Genomic DNA, 16,742 nt, shown 5'->3' on the forward strand with positions numbered 1-16,742 from the left:
GCGAGGTTATGCTTGGGTGTGCCCATGGAGTTGCGATATGCTCCATAGCACGCAAGGCTAAGGCATCCGTGCGCTTGCTAGCCTGTATGAGACAACTATGCACAAAAGTGACATGAACCAGATAGAATACACATTTTCAGATGCACTTGATCAACTTTCGCTAGACAGTTGTGCACGAGGTGGTGCACAGGGCCAATAAAATGATTCAACATATGAAAAAGTGTTGGTGTGCGGCCTTTGGCCGTTACGCTGGCCAAACTGGGCAGTCTGGCGCATCGCGGTTTTGCAAAAAATTCTATGTCCGTGACAAATTGGCATCAGAGTAGAAAGATTCACGGAGACCTTGTTGTTCAATGAGTGCGACACTGAAGAGGGCAATGATGGTTTATCCTGTTTATGCGAATGTGCGCAGCTGAAGTGTGGTTGACCGAGCGCGAAAGCAAGGTGGTATGGGTCATCTTGTTGATGGTAAGTAGAAGTGTAAGGTTGTTGTTCAATTGACTAAAAGAACGTGGATAAGCCAAATATTCTTACCAGTTGTATGTCAGGCTCGCAGGTGGAGCATCGCGTTTGCCTTATGCATGCATGCACTTTCGATTCGGCTGAATGGATTTGTACCAGAGTATGAGAGACTCAATTGAACTTTTATGTTCTCTCCTAAGATTATGGGTTAGCCAAATGCCCATCTTGAGCAGAATGCTCGTTATTTTGGTCCATTGAGTTTGGCAGTTCCTTTGAGGATTGTGTGTGCGAAAAAAAGTCATTGTTCATGGCTTGTCGGTTTGGTTCCCGCGAGAACGTATTTGCTGACCCTGGATGAGAGTTGCAGCATGCTGGCTCCGAATGTGAGTTGCAACGTTGGGTCGTGAGTTGCTCCTTGTGTGGATTAGTGACCGGTAAGACACTTTGAAGGATTACTTTGTGGTGATATGCAAGTAGGTGTCTCCCACGTGAGGACTAGGTCTAACCATTGGAAAACCACAAGTTGGTGCTTTAAGGGAGTTGATATCCCTGCGGTACGCGTTGATGATCACTCTTTTTTGAAAGGACCATGAAGGGCTTGAAATTGCCCTTGATGGGGTCGGAAGGTGCCCCATCCATGAGCGTGAAGACGACAAGTTTGCCGTGCAGGCGATGATGACCCGCTTGTGTATGGGCTTGCATTGGTGTTTCACAAGCAAAGAGTGGTTGATATTGATTAGAGTGGAAGATCATTGTCTAAATGATTTGAGATGCGTTGAGGAATGACACTTGGTGTGCTAAAGGTTGCGGCGATGGCTGATGCAAACCAAAACAAGTTGAGTAGGGTGAAGAAAAAAAGACCAAAGATAAGTGCAAAGGGAAACTGACATAAGTAAAGGTTGTGTTCTTACCTGCATCAACATTGTCGAGAACGACAATGGTTTGGGTGAGGGAAAATGTCCCGAACCGGGCCTTCGGAATGGAGCATGTGCAGTGCGGAGCTCTACTGAGTGGAAAATGCACAGAGTGTAAGAACGTGCGGTATGTGTTGGCTTGATCGGTGACGTGCGGTGGTAGCATGACATGCGATAGATAATGGTATCGTCGGTGGTGCGACGATGTATGGCGGCATAGACGTGGAGCATTGTTTGGTTAAGTAGTGTCAGCGGATCAAAGGATATTGCCTTTGGGGATTTGGTTAAGGACCTCTCGACTTGGATGAGTTTTTCATGCATAGCATTTGGATGCACAGGGGTGCGTGTGGGATAGAGCTAATTCTCCTAGGAATCACCTTAGGTGGTTCCAACCAAGTATGGTGACTCAGGGCTAGGCGAGTGAATGCCTAGGAGCTGGCAAACGAGTCTGGGTGGTGCTCTTCGCTATGACATACAATCATCAACTGGTATTTGGATTGGGGGTCACAAGGCCTTGTCCCTTCTGAGGCGAGGTTATGCTTGGGTGTGCCCATGGAGTTGCGATACGCTCCATGGCACACACAGCTAAGGCATTCGTGCGCTTGCTAGCCAGTATGGGACGACTATGTACATAAGTGTTATGAACAAGATAGAATATGCATTTGGAGATGTGCTTGATCTGCTTTAGTTAGGCAGTTGTGAACGAGGTGGTGCGCAGGTCCATAGATATGATTCAACATATGAAAAAGTGTTGATGCACGACCTTTGACCGTTAGGCTGGCTAGACTGGGCAGTTTGGCGCGTTGTGGGTTTGCGAAAAATTCTATGCCTGTGACAGTCAGTGTAACATGTTTTAAATCTTTAACTCTAACATGGTACTACTAAATCTTACATGCCATGCGAGATTGCTCATTTTATGTTATAATACACAATGCTAGGAACTCTTAAACCTTGTGAGGGTTAAACACACACACACATATATATATATTTATTTATGTGCAAGTCTCCACTCAAGAAGGCATTTCTAATATCCATTAGGTATAGACGTCACTTTTAATATATCTAATGATAATAATAGTCTATAAGCAACAAGGGCAAAAGTCTACACACAAATCTATTCATCTCTATGCATGTCATCATCTAGCCTTATAGTGCTCAAGGGATTGAACTTCCAAATTTTTGCCCCTTGTAACGCACTTAGTTCTGCAATTATTGCTTCTTTGCAATAAAAAATGATCCTTAGCTTCCTGATATTTCAAAGAAAGAATGAACACCAACAAGATAAGCTTTATATTTGGGAGCAAAGGGTTCATAATAGACAAAGCAGCGAGTGGGAGTAGAAATCCTATTTGAGCGATGTACATGAGTGTGAGAGTCATCATTATTGCTAGTATCAGTTTCAAATAGAACATTTCAGTTTCTGAATCTGAAGTATCATTCATCTATTTATCCAAAGTAGGTTGAGATTGATCTCCATGGCTTCTTCTAAATTTTTGAAAGCATCTTTGGACAAGAAACCTAATTGCAACCATAATCATCAACAATTTTATCACACATTTGACCATTCTTAAAATAAGCATTGTGAGAAACTTACAATCAATCATGATAAGCATCATAACCTCTATATCCCTTTTTTTTATTTTCTACATATCCAAGAAAAGCACAAGAAGCAACTTTGGAAGATGATTTATGTAACGCCCCAAAATTCAAACTTGCGAACCTTTTCAGAAAAACAGGCAAGAGACTAGATATATCTCTTTCCTTCAGAGTTTGTCTATGAAATCAGCGGAAGATTTTTCTTTAATAAATCATAAGGCAAGCTGACAACTTTGGGCACATTAGCTAAAAGAACCAAAACTCACAAGATTCAGATATCTTAAGGGAAATCCGATACAAACCCAAGCGTCCAGGACGCGAGCTAAGAGCAGGAAGAAGAAGTCTTGAAGCCATCTTGCAATTGCGCCATCGCCCGTAGTGTACCTAATCATCACTTGACCCATAGAATGGGTTAGTTTCGCGAAAAACTAGTAGGTGCACAAGAGAGACTAACAGGAAACTGAATTAAGTACATTTAATTCAGTAGGCTACGCAGTTTATAGCAGATATGCAGTTAAACAAGCAATGCAAGTAGGTGAATAGTGCAAACACGTAAGTAGTACAAGCGAATAAGTAATGCAAGCGAGTAAGGCGTGCAAGCGCGTAAGCAGTGCAAATGCGTAAGTAGTGCAAACAGTAAGCAGTGCAACTGACAAACACAACATACGATTCAATTGATCGTAGGCTGTGAACCACCACGCAACTAGCTTGTTCTCATTCCTAGAACGAGGTCACGACATCTAATCACCATCAGGACATCGTTTGTCGCTCATTGCTTCTAACAAACGCGTTGTTCTGAACAACCTTAATCTATTCTCATCTCTCAAAACCTTACGCGGCCAACTGCCACCTGTTATGACTCACTAAGGCGTCATACTTTCTCAGAAAAGCTCACCCTTTCGTAGAAGGTCCAAAACATAATCACTAACTCAAATTGCTAACGATCTGATTCTCACACCTGAGTCACGCATGTAATCATGCTAAAACAGAAAGCCGAAACTATGAATTCATAGTTAGCTATCACAAACAATCTCAGAAGATCGTCACAGCTTACCATAACTTTTTATGGTAAGCAAAAACACAAGATCCACGTCGGATCGTTCGGTCCGAGAGATATACGACCGGACAAGGAATTACCACCCTAGAGGATATACCTGATCTTGGACCCTACACTTCTTCACAGGAGTTCACCGTCTTTGCAGCTACCCGTTCGTGGACAGTGTACATCCTCACAGAGATCTCTCACTCTAGCCGGGTCACCCAATTCTTGATCATACATACCCCCACAGCGAAACCTTTGGGAAGTTGATCCCCAACAAATGCCATATCCAATGAAAATCATTGCGATACACGCATCAACACAAATAACCGCTCTCAGGGTCAATAGCCACTAATACAAACAACAAGATCAACGCCGGATCACCTGGTCTGGGAAATGTATAACCTCACAAGGAATTCCGCCCTAGATGGTATACCTGGTTTTGGACCATACACTTCCTCACAGGAGTTCACCGCCTTTGCGGCTACCCGTTCGTGGACAGTGTACGTCCTCAAAGAAATTCTACCGCTCTAGCCGGGTCACCTGATCTTGATCATACACGCCCTTGCAGATAATCCTTTAGAGATCAGGTCCTCAACAGACACCCTACTCGGTGATACATGCATCAATAATCGACTGCTTTGAACCATCGACCGCCTCGGGGTCGGTAGCCACAATATGGGCACAAGCATGCATATCAGCAATATGCACCGTATCACTTCATCTAGAAGCATATAATCCTACACATCGTGTTATTGCCACAAGGAATATTGCAATCCTCAAATAGGCCCTCAAAGCATGTGTAAACGACACATGAGAACGCGCAAATATGGCAATTCAGTTGATTCTATGGGCGAAGGGTAACTAACTCTACCCGTCAGCCAAACAAAACAATTGAATAAGACAAACACTCATAACTGTTGAGAATAGGTGGTTTTTAGGTTAAGTTGTTCTTTATTAGAGGTTTTCTGAAATATTATTTTCATAAGGACTTAGATATAATTTCTCTATTTTGCCTCTCTCTATTTAATATAGAGAGAAGCCCTAATGATGGAATTAAGTTTTCTGTTTTCATGTTCAGCCGTCTCTCTCTCTCTCTCTCTCTCTCTCTCTAGGGTTTGGTTCATCTTCTACATGGTATCAAAGCTCAGCCGATCGTGGGAACGTGATCGACTGTGATGTGGGAGCGTGATCGAGATATCGACTGTGACGTGGGAGCGTGATCGTGTTTTACCAGAACACAGTCGATCGTGGAGGCTTTCATGATCGTGATCAAACTTCGATCACGCTGAGTAATGTTTCTAATCAGGTCAGCAATTTAAAATTTTTTCTGGGCATTCTGATGGTCGTGGATGCCTGCTGTGGGTGTCGTATCATCTGCTGGTCGTGGATGCCTGTTGTGGGTGTCGTATCTCCTCGTCCTTCTTTTTGTTTTCTCTCCTCGTGACTACCTACGCTGTTGGGAGTTGGATTGCGGTTCAGATCTTAGGAGAAAATCTAAATCAGTTCTCCTCATCTGGATTTCCTGTTGCGACCTGGTGGTGTCGAGTCTTGTTGCTGCTATGACGAGTTTTGTTTTTGGTTCATAAGTTGTCGAAGGGTATTCCTCATGGTTGGAAGTAACAGATTTTTTTTCTGTTGTCGTGAGTGCTGAATTCTTGTCTAGGTGTGTTCCTGCTGTTTGGGAGCAACAAAATTTTTTTTTTCTGTGTGGCCGTAAGTGTTGAGTTCTTGCAAAAGCTGATTGTGTGTGATATTTACTGGATGTCATGCCTTATATGTTGGAGAACAGCAGGTTTAGTGAACATTGTGTTTTGCGACTGCATTCTATCATGTGTGGTGATGTGTTTGGGTGCAGCAATGTTCGGGATGTCTGTGGTATCTACAACAACTGAAATTTAGTTTTTTTTGTGTGGGTTGGTTTATTTCAGAATATGGTTTATTTCAGAATATGTTTTTCAGTGACTCCCTGTTGTGTCGAGTGTTGTTTTTAAGGAAGCACGGAAGCTGAAGTTACTCTTCTGTCATGGAAAATAGCAGATGTGATTTCCTGCTGAATTGAACTTTACTTTGTGGAACAACAGGTGTGGTTTCTTGCTGAGTTGAAGAAAAAAAAATTCGTCTTGAACACTTGCTGTTCAAGTGAGTTTTTTTGGTATGGTTGAAACGTCGAAAGGTGATTCCAAAATGGAACATATTGGGGAGTATAAGGCGTTTGCCAACCCCTTCTCGTATGGCTCTTCTGTTAGGTTGAATGAAACCAACTATGTCAGGTGGTCCAGAACTTTTATGATGTCGGTATCTGGACATCGTCGAAAACATATTTTGTTGGAAGGCGAACCCATTGAGAAATTGGGAAAATATGTTACTTGGGATGAAGATAATGACATAGTTATGTCATGGATCATGAACAGTGTCGAACCCCATATTGCAGATGGATTGATCTACTATAATACATCCAAACTAATGTGGGACAATCTTCGTGATACATACTCACAATAAACGAATGTGAGTCGTATCCTACAAGTCGAACATGAAATATATAACTTGCAACAGGGAGATCAGACCTTGGCCCAGTACTATGCCTCTGTCAAAGCTGCGTTTGAAAGACTTAATGCTCACCGGCCTCTGTGTTGCTCGAAGCAAAAGGATCATCAAGAACAAACCATGGTTGCTCGTTTTCTTACAGGTCTCTCTTCAGATTTTTCTATTGCAAAAGTTCAAATGTTGACTGGTTCAGATGTTCCCACTCTTGCTGACGCTTACAATCGTCTGAGTAGACTTGCGATATCTCTGCCACAATCTCAGCCTGTGACTCAGACATCTGCTCTTGTTGTCCCATCTAGTTATGGCCGTGGAAATATTCAGAATATCAGAGGACGAGGACGTGGACGTGGTATGGGAGGCAGAGGAAAGCTTCAATGTACATTCTGTGGAAAATCTGGACATTTAGAAGATCGTTGTTGGGATAAGCATGGTCGGCCAATCTCTTCTGCATCAAAGTCATATAACCCTAAAGCTCATGTTACTACTATTGAGGCAACAAATGCACAAGAGAATATTACTGCAAATGAAAGTAGTATCACCCTTAGTCGTGCGGAATATGATGAGTTGATTGCTCTTCGACCTTTGAGTTCCACTTCTCCTGTAGCTGGTATTGCCTATTCAACCGGGAATCATCTCCATCCGAATGATAGTAAGTGGGTTATTGACTCTGGTGCATCCAGACATTTGTGTGGAAATTCACGTGTTTTTTCAGATCTAAAGGTCATTAAGGCTCAACTTGGAGTCTCATTAGCCGATGGGAGCTCCTCCCCGGTTGTTGGTCAGGGAAATATTTCTATATCCTCCTCATTACAGTTAAAAAATGCTCTTCATGCTCCAAACTTTCCTCAAAGTTTACTTTCTGTTAGTTGCCTTATAAAAGAACAAAATTGTAGAGTAATATTTGATCCAATGGGTTGTCATTTTCAGGATTTGCTGACGGGGAAGAAGATTGGTGGAGGCTATGAAGAAAATGGAATTTACTACCTACATCATCCAATGGGTTCTGTTCATGCTGCAGTGGAACATTCATTCAGTCCTGTTCAGTGGCATCGTCGTCTTGGTCATCCTTCATTGTCAAAGCTTCGATCGGTCTTTCCTCAGATTCCTTCCACCACATCATTTCAGTGTGAAGCATGTCAGTTGGGCAAGCATCATCGAAGTTCGTTCCCTTTGAGTCAGAGTCAGTCTAGTAATAAAGTTTTTGAACTCCTTCATGCAGATGTATGGGGTCCTAGTAAGATTCCTACTAGGACTCAGTGTCGGTATTATCTTGTTATTGTTGATGATTTCTCTAAGTTATCATGGGTATTTTTAATAAAAGAACGATCTGAAGTTCCAAGTCTTATCAAATCCCTAATTCTTGAAATAAAAACTCAGTTTGAATCTATTGTCAAGATTGTTCGCACTGATAATGCTCTCGAGTTTAAATCAAAAGGTCTGTTACAATTTTACCAAGATCATGGCATCCAACCCCAAACTTCCTGTGCCTATTCATCTCAACAAAATGGGGTGGCTGAGCGAAAACATCGGCACCTCCTTGATGTTGCCAGGACCATTATGATTCAATCCAATGTTCCTGCGTTATACTGGGGTGATGCGATTACCACTGCTTGCTATCTGATCAACCGCATGCCTTCGTCTTCTGTGGGTGATCAAATTCCATTACATATCCTAAAACCTAATGCCCCACTTTTTTCTTTCTCACCAAAAATATTTGGATGTGTTTGTTTTGTCCACAAACTTGGCCCTGACCGTGATAAATTAGCCGCTCAAGCTACAAAATGCATATTTATTGGTTATCCAAAAAATCAAAAAGGCTATCGATGTTATGATCCTATTTCTCGCCGAGAGTATGTTAGTGCGGACGTATCTTTCCTGGAATCCTCTCCATATTACTCTAGTTCCGGTTCTCCGCTGCAGGTTGATCCAGTTGAGTCTTTTCCATTACCTATACCTCCTTTTCCTTTGGAATCTGTGCCCTCCTTACCGAACCAAACTTCATCCTCTTCCAGATTTAATAATCCTCCATTGGTATATGTGCGTAGAGCTCCACTTCCGCAAGAGCCTTCATCTTCTTCTTCTCCTGAGGTAAGTTCTACTGACAATAGTGATCTTCAGAATGATGATAACAGGCCTATTGCTCTACGAAAAGGGACAAAACATGCACCTTATATCCCATATCTCATTTTGTCTCCCATGCCAGAATTGGACATCAGATGAAGTCCTTTATTTCAGCCTTGTCTGCTGAAACCATTCCTCTGAACTATCAGCAGGCAGCACTTGATAATCGCTGGAAGATGGCTATGCAAGAAGAAATGACAGCTTTGGTATCTCAGCATACCTGGGATCTAGTTGATTCCCCAGCAGATGCTGACATTGTTGGTTGTAAATGGGTATATACAATAAAGTACAAATCTGATAGTTCTATTGAAAGGTACAAGGCCAGATTAGTAGCGAAAGGGTATACCCAGACATATGGAATTGACTTATTTGAAACTTTTTCTCCTGTTGCACGGATGGGTACCATCCGTCTTGTTCTCTCAGTAGCTGTTCAGCATGGCTGAAACTTGTGTCAATTAGATGTGAAAAATGCATTTCTTTATGGGGATCTCTCTGAGACCGTTTACATGCAACAACCTCCAGGTTTTGAGGTTGAGGGGGAGTGTCATAAGGTGTGCAAATTGAGAAAGGCGATTTATGGCTTGAAACAAAGTCCTCGTGCATGGTTTCAAAAGTTGTTTGAAGTGATGTCAAACTTTGGTTTTAACAGATCAGCAGCAGATCATACACTTTTTATAAAGAAAACTAGCTCTGGCATAGTTGTTATGGTAGTATATGTGGATGACATCATTCTTACAGGAGATGATGTGAAAGCTATTGAAGCCACAAAGGCTCATCTTCACAAACACTTTGTTACAAAAGACCTTGGTTCACTCAGGTATTTTCTGGGTATAGAAGTTGCTAGAAGCCGTGAAGGGATGGTTTTGTCTCAACGGAAGTATGTTCTTGACTTATTAAAGGAAACAGGCATGTTGGAAGCTAAACCAACAAATATTCCCATGGACCATAAAGTTCAGTTGGTTGAAGAAGGGTCAAAACCTGTTGATAGCAAACGTTATCGCTCCCTAGTAGGGAAGTTACTATATGTAACTGTGACCAGACCAGATATTGCTTTAGCAGTAAGCAAAGTTAGCCGGTTCATGGACAAACCAACTGAGGTACACTGGAATGCAGCCATAATGATTCTCAGATATCTAAAATCATCTCCTGGAAAGGGGTTACTGTTCAAGAAAGGTGGAACTCTGGAGATAGTAGCCTATTCTGATGCTGACTATGCTGGATCTGTAGTAGATAGAAAGTCTACCACAGGATTCTGTGTGTTTCTGGGAGACAACTTGATTTCATGGAGAAGTAAGAAACAAAATGTGGTTTCCAGGTCGAGTGCAGAATCAGAATATCGGGCTATGGCCCAAACAGCTGCTGAATTGATATGGGTTCGCACTGTTCTTAATGATCTCCAGGTGAAGGTTTCCTCTCCAATGACCATGATGTGTGATAACAAAGCGGCAACATATATAGCAAACAATCCTGTCTTTCATGAGAGAACAAAGCACATTGAGGTTGATTGCCACTATGTAAGAGATATGATTCAAGCTGGTCATATCACTACAAAATACCTAAAGTCTGAAGACCAAGTTGCAGATATGTTTACAAAGCCTCTTGCTAGGCCAAATTTCTCCAGATGCTGTGACAAGCTGAGCATGATAGATATCTATGCTCTAGCTTGATGGGGAGTGTTGAGAATAGGTGGTTTTTAGGTTAAGTTGTTCTTTATTAGAGGTTTTCTGAAATATTATTTTCATAAGGACTTAGATGTAATTTCTCTGTTTTGCCTCTCTCTATTTAATATAGAGAGAAGCCCTAATGATGGAATTAAGTTTTCTGTTTTCATGTTCAGCCGTCTCTCTCTCTCTCTCTCTCTCTCTCTCTCTCTCTCTCTAGGGTTCGGTTCATCTTCTACAATAACGATGCTCGTAAAACATATAATTACCATAAAATGGCTCAGTCCATCAACAAGTAATTAAATTAATCGTAAGGCATAAACCATTACATCACAAGCCATTCATAAGCAATCATACAGCAACAATTATATCACAATATGTAAGCAGCTTATAAGACAAGCGGCCACATCAATCCTAGTTGCCACCAGTTCGTAGATTACGAGCTGTATGCAATCACATCAATCATAAGAGATGCAAGCCAACAAGTGCTACGCTACAATAAGCACCAAACAATTCGACCAAGGGATAAAGCAAGACACATGCTAATATTTAGCAACTGGCATAATGCTATTATTATAAACATTTAACTAGTATGAGAAGTTCCTTATTACTCCGCAAAGAACTGCGTAAGCAGTTTAACCAACTAGAGTAACGCCTTGATAGGCGTGCACAGCTCAACGAGTAGCATGCTGAACTACCAAGCAAGCAAGTGATTCAGTAGTGCAAGCGAGACAGTAGTGCAAGCAAATCAGTAGTGCAAGCGAGACAATAGTGCAAGCGAGCGAATCTCACTACTCAACAACCAGTGTGAACAAACTTTATGTTTCGATATTACTGGCCTGCGGGTACGCGCAGGCAAAACGTAGAAACAACTGAGACTAGTTCGGGCGTCTGTTATTCTATGTATTTTTAATAACCCGAATAGTTAGTTGAGTCCGCTCCAAAGGGGACGACTTTAGCCGAGAGAGGATTCCCATAGACTGAAAACGCAGTGCCACAGATGCATCCAACTTCTATAGAAGTGTTGAGCTAACTAATGTAGCCCCTTTCCCCTTAACTCCAATGATTGGGGAGGCCAGATCATTGCCCGTGGGGTGGTTGTTAACAACCTGTCCATTGGAGTTTTGTACCGCTCTGTTCTCTCCCTTGACAGACAACAAGAAGCGAATGGGTGCGTTAGGGGTTGCTTAACTAATGACCTATCATATGCTGTGGTCTTTAAACCACTCGAGCATCTTGCTTGTGAAGGCGAATGTGAGGCCATTTATGTGATTACAACATTTTGCATTTAGTGTTGTTTGAGGTCGCAAGACCATCTCATCCGATCATCGCAGTACTAGACGTGTCGTGCACGACTACAAGTACTCTAGGATGAAGGGGGTATAGCTCCTCAATAGAAGCCTCAACAGGAGTGTTTCACAAAGATGTAAAGTTTATCAACTTTACTTTATCTTTTGAAACAACAATACCTTGTGCCAACATTATGCATGTGATTATCTCGAATCACATCCGCTATCGGGGTATATACATGTCTCGCATGACTCGATACCGGCCTCGATAGACAGGATATGGGTTTCTCAACAGAACACCCGCTATGAAGTTCGCACGAACCCCCAATTCGGGATCACCCGAGCTATGCCAAAACGGAGAGCAAAACCAACTAGTCACATCCTTCCAAACGCTTCGATTTGGAGCAGTCTTTGATGCTTTTGCACAACTCCCTAAAATCTCAAGTCGACTCTGCAGAACTGCGCACGCGAAGAGCCATGATCCTTGCGAGGTATCCCTCTCCTTAGACGAGGATGTGTCACTCGCTCCCGACTGAACTCTTGTCAAAAGAGGGAGAGTGGTAAATGCCCCTTGCATCAGGTACCAGTAAGCAGGGAGGGGCTCGGCCCCTCCTGCATACTGCGAAGGCAGGGAGGGTCGAGCCCTCCCCTGCGAAGATCGAAGGCAGGGAGGGCTCGAGCCCCTCCTTACGATATACAGAGGCAGGGAGGGTCAGACCCTCCCCTGCGCACCTAAATGGGGGAACCGAAAAAAAGGGGCAGGGGCCTTCAGCCCTTGCTAGCAAACTAAAAGGCAGGGGCCGATGGCCCCTGCTGGCACAACTAAAAGGGGCAGGGGCATCGGCCCCTGCCAGAACAGCCAAAAGAGGCTGGTAAAAAGGGGCAGGGAGGAGGGGCTCGGCCCTCCCCTGCCGGAGTGAGACGCAGGGAGCAGGGAGGGGAACTCGACCCCCTCCCCCGTAACAGCACATAGGGAGGGGCTCGACCCCTCCCCTGCTAACAGAGGCATCGGGAGGGGACTGGGCCCCTCCCTTGCAAAACCCATCGCAGGGATGGGGCTCTGCCCCGCCCCTGGGGTTTTAAGGCAGCAAGGAGGGGGCTTTGCCCCTCCCTTGCGATTGAGGGAGGCAGGGAGGCGGCTCAACCCCTCCCTGCGCAACAAAGAAGTGAGGGAGAAGGAGATGGGAGAAATAGGGGGAAAGAGGGGCGTATCTGGTGGTCGCCGACGGCGGCAGCATCGACGTCGGAGGGAGGTCGCAGGTGGCGGCGGGTCGGCAACGCAAAGGAGCGAGAGAGACCGAGAGGCGGTGAGGGAGAGAGACAGCGAGGGAGGGGTTTCATGAAGCTCCCTCACCTCCCTTGCCTCGACCTTAAAAGGCACGGGAAAGACGGTCGGGGTGCCCGACCGCCTGTCCCCCCTTTGGATCCGGGTCGGGTCCAAAATTGGATCCGACCCGATCCAACAAATTTTTGTTTATTACAATTTATCTCTTTTTGACTTATAAATGAGTACATAACATAAGCAGCCAAAAATACTTAACCTAAAGTAATTAGTGTTACCTTAAAGTGTTTCTCAACAAGTGCTAAATTCCCAAGAAGTGCGTATGGTTTTCTGTTTACAAGATAACTAAATGTATAAACTGTTTCTGTTGGAAACTGCTTAGGAACAGACATAGGCAAAAGCAGAGTATGAGCAGTTTCAATGATATGTCGATGTTTTCTTTTTGCAATATTGTTTTATTGGAGAGTATTGGGATGTGACCTTGCTGTATAGTTCCATTAAGGCTCAGGTAATTTCTAGTCATTTGACATATATTTTCCTTCTGAATCTTCGGGTAACACCATAATGTTTATTTTAAATTGGTTCTTAATATAGGCGTGAAAACCCTAGAAATATGAAATAAGTTATGTTTATGTTAAAACATATATCCAGCGATTTGTAGAAAAATCATCCACAAAAGTTATATAATATACAAATCCTCCTTTAAAAGCAATGTATGCAGGTCACCACCATCAATATGAATAATTGCAAAAGGATAAGTTGACATTAAATCGCAGGAATAGGAAGACAATGATCTAAAGTTTACCCAAGGCAGCGATATTAGTTAAAATAATAGTTTCTTTGATGGATCAGAATGACAAAATCTAGAAGAGCTAGGGTGACTTAGTCTTTTATGCCACCACAAGTTAGTGTCAGACACAGACACAACACAATAGAGCAGAGATGAAATGATAGGCATAAAGAATCCATGTGGTACAAATCTCTTAAATCTATGATCTTTACTAATATGCTTCCTTACCTGACAATCCTGTACCAAACAGCCAGAGGAAGAAAATATGATAGTAAACCTCCATAATTAGATGTTTAAAACACAGACGACAAATGAAATTTACTTTTGGCACATGGTTGACTAATGGAACATGAAAATTTTTGGATGGAGCTTCTTTGAAGGATACCAAAATTCTTTACCTCTAAAGATGTTCTATCAGAAGTACTGATATAAATTGGACGCTAAATCTGATAGTAAATTTATATCAAATCATACAAATTCCTGAGTCAATTAATCAAGGAGAGATACTTGATGGAGACGGACAGAAAAGTGTTGAGGCAGAACCGAGGTAGATGCACCTGAGGGAGTTTGCAGAAGTTGCTGTAACTGTTTAAGAGTGTCTGCAATCTAATTAATAGAAATGCTCCTAACACCCTGAGTGCTGATGTCTGACCCAGCAGAGTCATAGAAATTTCTGTGGTTGTTTCTAGCTTTTTATATCTTTTGTTTGTGATTGTCGTATGATATGTATTTCCAGGATTCATGAGGTCCATATTCTGCAAAATATGTTCCGTACACTTTTTACTTGCACACTTCCATATGTTTTCATGTTAATGTATCTTCTCTTAGTCAAAACTAACAAACGTTCACATATATTTAGTTGTGTGCAGTTTGTTGGCTTGCATTGCTTTTCCTCCCTTGGATCCTATACCCCCTTTATATTCATGGGGACAACCCAATGGTATTTCCATTTTTTGTTCAGTAACCATTAGCTTTTTCTGCATTCTTGCTGAATTACTTTCTTTTTATTCTGTGGCCATTGTTGTATTGACAGTTTACTTTGCAGGTTTTAGGCATGTCTCCAACTTCACCACTCTCTAAGCAATTAGGCTATGGAGATGTTATTGTCTCTGTGGATGGCTGCTATATTCATGACCCTGAAGAATGGATGGTGAAAACAGCTTCAATTGGATCAGAAACAACTCAGAATTTTGAACACTCTGAAGACTCAGGAAGTTTTTTCTCCTCTGGTAATGGAAAGGGGTACTGTGTCCCTGTTTCATGGTTAGAAGCTAACAGAAATCTTCAAGCTTTACCTGAGAAATTTGGTTGTCCAGATGGACTTAAAGCATTTGTGGTTGAACCCTGCTCAAATTCCAGTTTTCTTCAGAATGTTGATGCTCTAAATGTTGATGCTCTAAGCAACACTGATCCAAGGGTGGAACACATGCATTGTTTAGTACCTAAAGATATTGTGGGCCTTCAAAAATGTGGGAATGGATGGCCAGCACTTGGGACCAGCAGAAACAGTTGTTCATGTCCCGAGGTAAGATTGAAGTGTTAGTAGATTTACTAAGACTCCAGTAGATACATGCGCAGATACATGTGGACATTCTTTCAAGTACACACCTGCTGAGTTTTCAACATTAGTGAACTAGAAATGCTTTTGGACAGAATTTAATAGCTAGTGTTAGCTGTCAGCTGACATACTTCAAAGTAGTTTTGATGCTTTGAATGATGAAAGAGGTATGCCTTGTCAATGTATTCACGTTAGTGAATCTTCAATTGGAGTTCCCTGTTAGATTGCTGGATTGAGTTTCATGTTTCCTGCATAGTGTCCTTTTTTTCTGATTTAATGTTCCAATACTGGATAATTCTGTTCCTTTATTAGAGGTAATGCATGTTCTTGATTATAAGTGTTCAGTGTTTTTAGTAGATTATGCTTAATAACTCTTTGAGGCTAAATCATGTTTTTATAGGGACCAAAACTTATGTTTTGGCAAAATATTTCTGCATTTCTTAATTGAGATTTCCGTTCATCAGGGTGAATCATGTCTTAGTCGTGTTAAAGTACCGGGTATCATATGGGTTGAGGTCGGATATTCAACTCCATATGATGTAGAATGCTTTTTCAGTCAGAAAAAAGGAAGGAATTGTGGGGGGAATTTTGTCATCGAGGATGATGCTCTCTCTGTTGCCAAATCTGTTCATCTAACAGCATATCGGCCTCGGTGGTTCTTCTTTTCTAATGGGCGCTTTCCAGCAGCACTGGAGAAATTACTAGCCTTTACTCTTCACATATCTGCAAGCCTGGTTGTGCTCAACATCTTGCCGGTATTACTTAAAACTTCTTTATCCTGGATATTATTGGAGTATGTTTATAATTTGAAGGATGCTGTTAACATTTCCTATTCATGCGGCACTGTCCTTAGAAAATTTAGAATTTTTTCCTTTCAAAATATATAATTTATATTAATTGTGTTCCTGTACCCTGCCATCTTGTTGATTTGTTTATTGAGCTCTTTTCAAAGTGAGAAAGTGTTGAGCTCCATTGTCCATGTGATGATTGCCCTATTAGCTAGGCTGACCGAGTCTTAGTTGTAGTAGTCTTCTTGAAATTTTAAAGGGTTATAAAGGTATTATTTTGTAAATTAATGTCACGAAGATAATTGTTGATGTAACAACCCCAATCTAACCTTCAAAAATTTTGTGGAATCGTTTTTTCAAAACGAATAAATAATTTTAAAACATTGCGGAAAGATATCCCAGGGATCTAGGGTACATCACAGATTTAATATACACAACCCAATATACATTCCATATATAGAATAAATCAAACCATGAATTTAAATTGAATTGAATTTAATAGAATAGTCCCCGTTTAGGGTTCAACAAGTTTTCCTAAAACATTAACACCCCAAAACTATCAGAACCTGGTCCACAAAAAACATAACCCTCGATCCCTCCATCACTGAGCCTCAGTACCTAAAAAAAGGTTTTTAAAAACGAGGTAAGAACCAAAGTTCTCGTATGAGACCATCTCAAAATTCAATAGTAAGAAA

At 42.0% G+C, this 16,742-nt stretch overlaps 1 protein-coding gene across 4 annotated transcripts in view; it reads left to right on the top strand.

Annotated features, from left to right (window-relative positions):
- The window catches only part of LOC149814635 (Peptidase M50 family protein), a 78,491-nt gene that overhangs the window by 43,125 nt on the left and 18,624 nt on the right, over positions 1–16,742 (top strand). For all 4 annotated transcript variants that reach the window (XM_089990262.1, XM_089990261.1, XM_089990259.1 and 1 more), the window contains exons 7-9: positions 14,561–14,641; positions 14,747–15,226; positions 15,724–16,014. In XM_089990262.1, the coding sequence (XP_089846388.1) occupies positions 14,561–14,641; positions 14,747–15,226; positions 15,724–16,014 (852 nt within the window). The remainder of the gene's footprint in view (positions 1–14,560; positions 14,642–14,746; positions 15,227–15,723; positions 16,015–16,742) is intronic.

Source organism: Nuphar pumila, chromosome 15 (assembly GCF_984573655.1).
Source record: "Nuphar pumila chromosome 15, dmNupPumi1.hap1.1, whole genome shotgun sequence".
NCBI classification, from domain to species: Eukaryota; Viridiplantae; Streptophyta; class Magnoliopsida; order Nymphaeales; family Nymphaeaceae; genus Nuphar; species Nuphar pumila.